Source organism: Amaranthus tricolor, chromosome 9, assembly GCF_026212465.1.
Source record: "Amaranthus tricolor cultivar Red isolate AtriRed21 chromosome 9, ASM2621246v1, whole genome shotgun sequence".
NCBI classification, from domain to species: domain Eukaryota; kingdom Viridiplantae; phylum Streptophyta; class Magnoliopsida; order Caryophyllales; family Amaranthaceae; genus Amaranthus; species Amaranthus tricolor.
In genome coordinates this window covers 28,080,542-28,091,071 of record NC_080055.1, presented here as the reverse complement: position 1 = coordinate 28,091,071, position 10,530 = coordinate 28,080,542, and the positions used below count along the sequence as shown (strand labels likewise).

General features: G+C 32.6%; 1 protein-coding gene across 2 annotated transcripts; it reads right to left on the bottom strand.

Moving 5' to 3' along the window:
- Nucleotides 1–26: 26 nt before the first annotated feature.
- On the bottom strand, nucleotides 27–7,442 carry LOC130824535 (dihydrolipoyllysine-residue succinyltransferase component of 2-oxoglutarate dehydrogenase complex 1, mitochondrial-like). 2 transcript variants are annotated; one of them, XM_057689584.1, is made up of 15 exons: nucleotides 7,221–7,442; nucleotides 7,000–7,049; nucleotides 6,828–6,911; nucleotides 6,269–6,329; nucleotides 6,153–6,180; nucleotides 5,928–5,998; nucleotides 5,764–5,838; nucleotides 5,479–5,534; nucleotides 5,347–5,391; nucleotides 4,959–5,231; nucleotides 4,731–4,825; nucleotides 1,710–1,800; nucleotides 1,510–1,620; nucleotides 541–735; nucleotides 27–460 (listed from the first exon to the last, which is right to left on the bottom strand). In XM_057689584.1, exons 2-15 carry the CDS (start codon nucleotides 7,042–7,044, stop codon nucleotides 269–271), a joined length of 1,422 nt encoding a protein of 473 aa, XP_057545567.1. In that variant the 5' UTR covers nucleotides 7,045–7,049; nucleotides 7,221–7,442; the 3' UTR covers nucleotides 27–268. The 2 variants fall into 2 exon arrangements, with proteins under 2 accessions (XP_057545567.1, XP_057545568.1); XM_057689585.1 differs by having other exon boundaries at nucleotides 7,226–7,418.
- Between the last annotated feature and the right edge of the window lie 3,088 nt (nucleotides 7,443–10,530).

The window sequence follows — 10,530 nt, the reverse complement described above, 5'->3', positions numbered from 1 at the left end:
TTGCATAAAATTAATCTAACATACGATAATGTTAGCAATACTCAAATCACGAACCGTTATAAATGTACTGTACTTTTGCATGTAACTGGAAATAATCATCTCAAACTTACATTCCCATAGTATGTAGAATTGAGGCAGGGTAGAAGAAACCCCAAAAATTATGATCACAAAAGAATATTTATTTTCAATTTGACAGGTAAAAAACAAAATCGAGCGTCTTTTGCATCTTAGATGTCACGACTCACAAAGCAAGTATTTCTTTCACATCTCAGATGTCAAGAAGCAACCTCCGGGGATCTTCTACCACATCCTTGATGCGGCGTAAGAAGAGGACAGCCTCTCTTCCATCAATCAGCCTGTGATCATATGTTAAAGCGACATTCATCATTGGCCGCGAAACTATCTGACCACCAACCACCATCGGGCGGTTCACAATTGAGTGCATACCCAAGATTGCTGACTGCCAAGTCAAATAGCAAATATTAGACCAAAACAAGAATACAGGAATGAAAATTGGGCATCATTCTCAAATATGCTTACTTGCGGAGGATTTATAATAGGGGTGCTTAAAAGGCTTCCATAAACACCACCATTTGATATTGTGAATGACCCTCCAGCCATCTCATCAATAGATATTGTTCCATCATTGGCCTTCTTTGCGAGAGCGTTGATCCCCTTTTCTATCTCAGCAAAGTTCAATTTATCCGCATCTCGGATAACTGGTACCACAAGACCCTAGAAGCAATAAAACAATCATCACAGATATTGCAGCATTAGACCAAGTCAGATATATTAAAGATTGCTGTCAAGTGCAACAGCAAGATGATACAGCGTACAATTTCTGCGGCAAACAACAGTAGACGCATCACATTTAGCTAATAAGTAAAACATAGAAAGTATATTCCACATGACAACTACCAAGAATTAAGCAAGCTCCACTAAAATTAAGCACATTTCTGGCAAAAGAGATGGCATTGGGTGGGGGAGTTGAACAGCATGTGAGTAAATATGTGACGAATATCACACCAATTGTGGATTGCCCTCTTCTTACTGATAATGTCTGAGGTCTTGGTTTCTCGACATAGCTTACTTTGGGGAGGTACAACTGGTAAGTTTCTCCATTTAATTTCGGTTGACATTCCAAACTACAGAAATATGCTGTCATCATACTGAACCATATTAGTCAGAGTAGCATGTTTTTTTCTCTGTATACCACAATAATGATGACACCATACTCTAGTTCCCTTATTTCAAACAAATATTTTATGACTCTTCTCAATCAGTTTCACTTTAAATAGCACTGGCACTCCAGGAGTCCAAGTCAGCCCTGTTTTTCCAAATTAAGGTAGCAGATGTTTTAAACAACACCAGATCTAGCACATTAAAATCAAAAACGCATATGGTGCACAAATAAGCAAATATTAAAAACAACTTGAAACTTGAATAATTGTAGGTAAAAATATGGCATCTTGGATCACTGAATGTTACACAAATGGATCAAAAGCAAACCTTAGGTGTGCCCACAGCTATACTGATATCAATGTACTCTCGGTATATAATGTCATCACCATCAATGACAGCATTAACGATGGGTTGACTCTGAAGTGCACTGACAGCCGCCTAAAATAAACAGCGAATCCAACATGAGCAATTCTAACCAATCATAAATGTTAAACTCCCAATTGAAGACCACAAAAGAAATAACTCACTTTGACAAATCCTGACATGAATCCCAACTTCACTCCATGCTTTTCAGTAAAAGCATCTTTATAATCAGTGCGCAGCTTCATTAAGTTTGTCCTAATAAATAATGGTATCCACATTAGGCAATCGCATATAAGAAGACAAATATCTCCATAGACAATGAAGACACTCAAAGTCCTACCTTCTAATCTCCATAACCGCAAAAATTGGTGAAACTTTTACAAAAGGAAGTCCAAAAATGGTTAAAAATGCATTAGAATTGTACAAAAACAAGATGTTTACAGGTGAAGTGGTAATAGTAGTCAATATAAAGTAGTAAGTAACGAATAATGCTCCCAGATCTCACAGAAAGTTCAAGCTTGCTGACTGGCTGCAATTGAAGCCAATGATGAACTCCAAGAAATTAAAATAAGCATTGGCATGTTTTAAAGCCTATAATATGTCAAAATATACCATATATACCGATTAACAACTGTAAATGGATGGCAAAGCTCTACAACACCCACTTCTCTTCTTTTCCTAGCTATAGAATATTGATCTTAGTACTTTCCAAAAAAGAAAAATAAAATTGGTTTCAACAATCAAGTCTTATGAAGAATTAAGTTTGACAAAGAGTATTTAGCATAACAAAGAAAATTCCATCATATCAACATAATTATGCTATGAATAATAAAAAACAGATTTTCGTGCTTGAATACTAGTTATCAATTCCAGCACACAACAAATATTCCAAAACATTGATCCCAAAAGATGAAAAGTGTATCAAATCAAAATCCACCGATATTTCAAAATTGGGAGGAAATTTTATTCATGGCTTGTTTTATCCAAAGACATCAACAACATCATACAAGGGCAGCTTTTGTGTGGATTATATCAAGCCATAAATAAATGTTATTTGCAATGCTAGTTTATCCTCAACAATGTTGGCATGGGCGCACCTTCCTCACACAACAAGCAATCTTTCAATCCACCCTTCAAAGATAAATCCTTATTCAAGCAATGTCTTAATCAAATCTGAATTTTAATTCTTAGTTTCTAGTTTGTGTTTTATTTTATGTTTATTAAGGTCCGTCCATTTATGTTTTTAGTGTTTAATTTTAATTAAAAAAACAAACAAAAACATGTCATTATTCCAAGTATATTAAGAGTCATAAACAAGTATGGAAGTGCAAGTCAAGAAGAAAACAAAGACGGAAAACAAGTCAAAGTACGACAACAAGGAAGTTATTTTCAGCAAGTGTCAAGCCAAGCTAGGCGTGTGGAAAGCATGCGCAAATTCATCATCTTCTAAGTCCTTTTAGTCCATACTAGCTAGGTAGTTATTTATGTATGCAATAAAAGAAAATCAGAAATTTTAATTAGTATCCTAGGTAGTTATTTTCGGTTTTATGCAGTAAATTAGGAGTTATTGTCGGTTTTGTAAGTAGTTAATTACGGGACGGAAGTTACGTGAGAAGTTACTTGCAGAATGGACACATAGGAGGTAGTTACCAAGGAGTTACAACCAGCCAAAGTGGTAACTTCCACACGTCACTATGGCCGGTCATGTGCACGGTTTTTGTGAGTCGGTTTTTCAGTTAGTTTCTTTCGTTTTTGCTTTCTTTATAAATAGTTCAGCAAGTATTGTAATTTTCGGTAGATGATTAATGATTAAGAAAACCCGAAACGATTTGTTTCAATTCCTCGTTGTTTGTATGACTCTTGGATTAGAGTCGTATTTGCAAGAGTTCTTACACTTAGTGTATTTGGCACATACACTTGTCTTAAGAGCGTCGTTTCTTGCTACGTAGATTCATAGTGAGTTTCGAAATTAGCCATCACTATCCTTCCCCTTGTTGTTCGAAAAATCTAGCAAAAATACAAAAAAATCAATCCCTTTCATTCGACATTCACCATCATCATTCCCTTCATCGTTCTTTCTTTCTTCCATACTTGCTTACGACTCTTAAAATACTTAGAATAATATGGCATATTTTTGTTTGTTTTTTTTATTAAAATTAAATACTAAAAACATAAATAGACCGACCTTAATAAACATAAAATAAACCACAAACTAGAAACTAAGAATTAAAATTCAAAATTTGATTAAGACATTGCTTGACTAAGGATTTAGCTTTGAAGGGTGGATTGAAAGATTGCTTGTTGTGTGAGGAAGGTGCGCCCATGCCAACATTGTTGAGGATGAACTAGCATCGCAAATAAGATTGAATTATGGCTTGATATAATCCACACAAAAGCTTCCCTTGTATGATGTTGTTGATGTCTTTGGATAAAACAAGCAATGAATAAAATTTCCTCCCAATTTGAAATATTGGTGGACTTTGATTAGCAACAGAAAGGTAAACCAAAAAAAACCACCAAAATTTACTAGAAGACCAAGAGACATGAACTTTGTATAAAGTGTAGACATTTTACAAAAAAATATAATTTTACAAATATCAATTTCTGACCTTTTTTTTTAGGCATAAGTTTCTAAGACCTTGTCCCAGGAAAATTACAAAATGACTAGGCTCACCATAAAACATTTTAAGGTAAATCTTAATAGGTTCTTTTCAGGTTAAGTGAAACTCATGGTCAAGGTTAAGTGAAACATTTTGTATGATGTTGTTGATGTCTTTGGATAAAACAAGCAATGAATAAAATTTCCTCCCAATTTGAAATATTGGTGGACTTTGATTAGCAACAGAAAGGTAAACCAAAAAAAACCACCAAAATTTACTAGAAGACCAAGAGACATGAACTTTGTATAAAGTGTAGACATTTTACAAAAAAATATAATTTTACAAATATCAATTTCTGACCTTTTTTTTTAGGCATAAGTTTCTAAGACCTTGTCCCAGGAAAATTACAAAATGACTAGGCTCACCATAAAACATTTTATGGTAAATCTTAATAGGTTCTTTTCAGGTTAAGTGAAACTCATGGTCAAGGTTAGAAGATTTTAACCACTATAATAAAATTTGGGACTGAAGTAGCATATCTTAGGTATAATTGTTTAAACTAAATCAGAAAACATTGAAACTTACATATCAACTTCATTGAAAGTAGTCAGCATGGCAAAGGTATTCTGAGAGTCTTTTAAACGTGTTGCAACTCGCTTTCTCAGTCTTGTCATAGGGACCTGCAATTTATAATAAGATAAAAAAAAAAGTCCTAATAAACTATTTAGAAAGGAGTTAACACTGAAGTGCGAGATCATCAAAAAATCACACCTCGAAGAAACTCAGGAAAGATTTAGGAAATAATTTACTTACTCTTCTTTCTCTTTCCTTGGGAGGAAGTTGAGGTTCTGAAGGTGAGGACTTTGTAAATGCTGGAGAAGGAGCTTTTGGCTTCTCCTTGGGAGCAGAGTCTTCCGATATGGGCTTCTCTTGAAGAGATGCTTTGGCTTTTATTTTGGATTCATCAGTCTTTTCCTTCTTGCTGGTGGGTGACTCAGATGGAGCTACATGTGCGTGATCAGCAGATCTTAAAATGATTGCAACCTTAGTGCCAGGCTCTACAGTATCACCAACTTTGGCTACGAGCTAAAGCCATATGAAAGTTACATAAATCAATATGTGGTGTAGTATTTACAAATACGCCAAAGTACTCCTATTAACCTGAAGAAGTTGAAAATCCGATTACAAAATAATCACAAACCTGATGAATTATTCCAGCTTCAGGGCTAGCAACATCAATAGTGACCTGATTAAAAAATGATCAAACCAGTTACTATATTATTAATCAGAAAAGATCAAAGAAAGATCATAGCAAGTTTACTCAAAAAAGTACCTTGTCTGTTTCAATTTGAGCAATTGGTTCATCAATTTCAACACGGTCCCCTGGATCTGCTCAATCAATGAACATAAGTTGCATAAGATAAAACAATATGGACAGATATAATCCTCGTCAACAGTTGGCAAGAATTATCACCAAATAGAACATTTCATTACCCTAACGCCATTAGTGGATCTCACCAAGGTTGGGTTGGGGGTTGGGGGTTGGATATACAACCTTGCACTTGTTAGAAGTGTTATTACCAAATACAAGAGAAAAATCCTAATTCGGAAAACATACGCTTTAAAAAAGCAGCCAGAGTGCCATCAGTTACTGATTCTCCCATGAAGGGTACAACTGCTTCCACGACATCACCTGCATTGCAAACAAGACATTTAACAGTATTGCACTCATAACATGAAGCACAAATATTATCACCTTGGTCTATTTAAAGCGCATCATACCATCATCTGATGAGTAGGACCTATTCCATGTTTTCCTAGAAGAGTTTGTTGGCAAACACGATCCAACTTGTCTGTTATCCACATAAACAAACAATGAAAAGAAAATTATACCCAAATTTCATGACTGGAAAGAGAACAGTATTTGCGCCCACATGTTAAAAAATTCAACTTTTTCAAGTTCATAACCTAAGGTAAAAGGCACAAAAGGCAAGGCCATCGACTAACCTGAGTGACGTTACATTAGTTGCAGAGCCTGTAATAGAGCACATGACCAAACTCAGCATTTATCAGACTTGCATAGTCATTTAACTAGTTTGCATGCAAGGTACAAAGAGACATACCCAAACTCCCAGGAAAATTAACAATCCTTACATGCTTTGATCCTTGTCTGGGAAGCACAATCTACATAGAAAAATGCAAATTTTGAAGAAAAGAAATCACCATAAATAACCATCACCAAAACATTCAGTTGACAGGATGCAGAAGTTTAATACATCAATCAAGAGCTATACCAATGACTCACCATCATAATAAGCACATATCACTGATACTACAGAAGTGCATTGGCCACAGTCAGAGATATCAGAGTAGCAAGCAATATGGAGGCAAAAAAAACACTAGTGTCTTATTGTATCATGTCGTTGCATACTGAATTGAGTTAGATTAACTCAGAAAATTACTTCCTCGGCTTAATTAAAACTCTGAAGGCAGCAATCCATGAAATAATTATACATGTACAACCATCAAATCACAATCATCACATAATTCAAACAAACAAACAAAAAAACCATGGTTAAGACTCATGAAAGGAAAAATCTCAGTTAGGCATCTTGACTTGATAAGTTCAGCACATAATCAATACAAATTTAACAAAATTGAACTTCCTCGGTACAAATTTACCTCTTTTGCTGTTGTAACATAGCCATGAGATCCAAACGGAGAAGCAGATATTCCAGAACTCCTCTGCAATTGTCGACCTATCACCTAAAGCAGCACAAAAAAAGCAACAATTCAGCAATCTCAAATTCACATACCAAAAATTGCAAACAGAAGCGAAATAGCGAAAAATTACCGAGACACCGCCACGAACAACTTTTCTCCGCGCAATCCCTAACATAATTCCTTCACAACAAAATTCAGCAACAAATTTTTAAGTACTCTTCTTTATCACTACTTTTTAGAGATTTTTAGAAGTTCAACCAACGGAAATCAAAATTTTCGTAGAATGATAAATATGTATAGAATGAGTTACAAAGAAGCCATAGATCTATGGAATTCTGAGAAAGAAAATACCTTACGTTGCCTGAAACTTAAAAAACTGGAAGATTTGAGAAAAAAGAAGACAGAGAGACGCTGAAGCGTGGAAATTTATTATTCCAAGCTAAGTTTCATAATCATTCATTCTTGGAGGGTGGAAAATTTATCATTGTCTGAATGAAAAGTACATGAATATCAAATAAAATGAGAAAGTATATGAACATCAAATAAAATGAAAAATTATATGGAAAAAAAAAATTTTGATTACATCAATAATATTGTTTTTCTTTTGAAGTTTTGTGTTAAAACTAGCTTTTTTAAGTCTTAATGTAAAAATAATCTCAAAAAAAAAGTCTTAATGTAAAAATAATCTCAAAAAAAAAAAGTCTTAATGTAAAAATAATCTCAAAAAAAAAAGTTTTAATGTAAAAAATCAATTTAATTAAAAAAAATTACAAATATAATTTTTAAGTCGTTATTTTAATCGACTCAAAATTAATTTCAAACTTAACCAAAAATTAGTTTATTGAAACCTATAAATTTTTATCCCTAACTCAAAAATCACCAACAAAATTAGAATCAACCAATGCTCTTATTTCTAAAAGGAAGATTTTCTTGAAAAAGCATGGGAACCTCAAAGTAATTCCACTTTTGATCGGAAAAGTCCTTGGATGGGGAGATGGATATTTTATCATATCCAACTTTTCAAGACCAACAAAATTAAGTTTTTTAATTAAGTTAGGTTTAATAACTAATGTTTCAGTCATATTGTTAATTGTTAATAAGTTTACCAAATATATTTTAATTTTCATTTGTTAATTTTTGCTTTGATTAAAATAAACTCGAGCTCTCATCGAAATTGAGTGAATTATGTATTATTTCAGTTGAAGCAAATATTACTTTATTCAATTAAAATTTAGAGTTTGAGTTTAACTTATCCCTCTCGTTCCTTCATTATTTACGTAGTTGTATTGAATATTTGTAGACTTTGTGGAAATTTTAAATTAACGTTATATTAAGCATTATGTCTTAGTTTAGTTGTAAAAGGTTTTTCCCTCAATTTTTGTGACGTATTTGATTTTCATCATTAATATTAATTGTTATAAATATGTTATTATATTAACCTTAATGTTAGAAAAGTTGTTAGGGTTAAATTTAGGGTTAGTTATTACTTATTAGTATAAATAGGCATATAATGTAATAGTATAATACTATAAAATTTACTGTTTTCTCGTATTTTTGGGAATTCTCTAGCATTATTCACGATTGAAAAGAAAGCCAATTCAATTTAGGCAGTGAAATTTATATTTTGATCCTATAGCTAACTTAAAGGTTGTTAACCATACACATCACCTTGACTGTAGCGTGTGTCTAGGATACTACTATAGGATGAATCGAATACTATCATTTATATGGGTGTTGAATCAACTCGAGTGTTATTCTTTTGTGTTATATGTTAACAGCTCAATATCATGATAACTTACCACAAAACATGTCTAGATGGCGCTCCTTAAAAGTATTAGCTCACTCTTTTACACCCCTAGCTTGACCAAACTCTATGGTTGCAAGCTAAGCCGAACCATCCGACTCTAAATTTTAGCTTCACTCTTTCACTTCCCTAGCTTTTAATTGCCAAGAATAACATGTTAGACATATAAATAACTATTTGCCTAACATCGGTGGAGCTATACTGTCCGTCTTAATAATTTTGTCTAATTTTTATTTTAATATATTTTGACAAATTTGTTAATTATCATTTTTAACATGATTTCACTAGTACTTATATCTAAAAAGTTTTTCTATCTTTTTTGTCAAAGTTTTTCTAAAAGAACTATTAATTGAACTACATTCAATTCAAATTATAAACAAGAAGTTAGATTTTCGTTTATTGTGACCATTGTGAGTAAATCATTATGATAAGTAATAACTTGAGTGTTGAGTCATCCAACTTTGACCTTGCTAATTTAGTTGAACTTCAGATTTTGCATTTTGGAGCTTTGAAGCATGGAAGTAGGTTATTTGAAGCTTTAGCATAAGGTATTAATTAAGGTTGCATTCCCATGCTAATAGTATTTAATGTAGGAAATTTTTATTTTTTGGGAAATTGGTAGCAATTAGCATTCAGTTTTCATAAAATATCAGAGGTAATATTTTTGTATTATCTAACTGTTGTAGCATTTTTCGTTAAATTCTTATTAATTTTCGTCTAATTCATCATTTTGTAAAACTTTTCCATATAGTAGCATACAATTTTTGTTTTCAAATGTTTAATTCACCAATTAATTATCAACACCCTTAAATGTTATAACAATTAAGTAGATATGTATTAGTGCTTGGAATGCTCTTTTTGAACTTATGAAATGCACCTTTTAAGCTTATAAAATGCGATTTTTGAATTATTTATTAGTGTTTGTAATGCACATTTTGAACTTTATAATGCCAATAATTTGAATGAAAATAAAATTGTTACAACATTTAAGGGCGTTGATAAATTAATCGGTGAATTAAAAGTAAAAATGGTGAATTAAACATTTGAGAGCAAAAATTGGTTGCTACCATGTGGAAAAATCTTACAAAATGATGAATTAAACAGAAATTAACAAGAATTTAATGAAAAATGCTACGATAGTTAGATAGTGCATAAACTGGATGCTACTATGAGGAAAAATCTTACAAAAGTGTTACCACCGACGTTTCATGAAAATTAGATGCTACCATGTGAATTTTTTTTTTTATTATAAAGTAGGTTGTAAGAAAAAAAGAGCTGAAGGAGAATCAAACACACAACTAGAAACTAATTTAAAGCTTATTTAGTGCTATATATATATAACTACCTTGTTTTTATATATTCTCTCGTTAGTGAACCTCTAAATTCTATCTTTTATTGCTCCAAAATAATTATTTTAAAAACATTATGTGATTATTATGCCTATGGAGGAAAACAAAAGACTAGAAACTAACACAAATTGATGTATGAGAATAATGAAACGATCACTTTGAAAGACGCGACTCGTACATAAGTTAAAAAGTTCATCTCATATATATAATAAGAATATAAACTTCTTATTTGAGATAGTCTCACTAAAAGACGGTGTTTCACAAGAATAGCTTGAAACTAAATTAGAAAATTTGCTTATGGTATGCTCATAATTAGTCGCTGCTAGGCGGTTCCGCCGGAGACATTGGCGATGGAAGATTTTTGAACGGAAAACTTGACTTGGAATTAACATTTGCGCCATAATTTTCAGTACCATAATCCATCAGCTCCACCGCGAAACGCCTTGTGCCTGGTGGACTTTCCTGGAATACATAACTACATGTTAACATTAAGTTGAATTTATACTCC

Excerpts from the sequence above, each read along its gene's own strand:
- LOC130824535 (XM_057689584.1), bottom strand. The coding sequence starts at position 7,044 with ATGTTAGGGATTGCGCGGAGAAAAGTTGTTCGTGGCGGTGTCTCG. Across the intron at positions 5,392-5,478 it reads CTCAAATTGAAACAGACAAG|GTCACTATTGATGTTGCTAG; the intron begins GTACTTTTTTGA and ends TTTTTTAATCAG. Across the intron at positions 1,621-1,709 it reads TCATGTCAGGATTTGTCAAA|GCGGCTGTCAGTGCACTTCA; the intron begins GTGAGTTATTTC and ends TGTTTATTTTAG.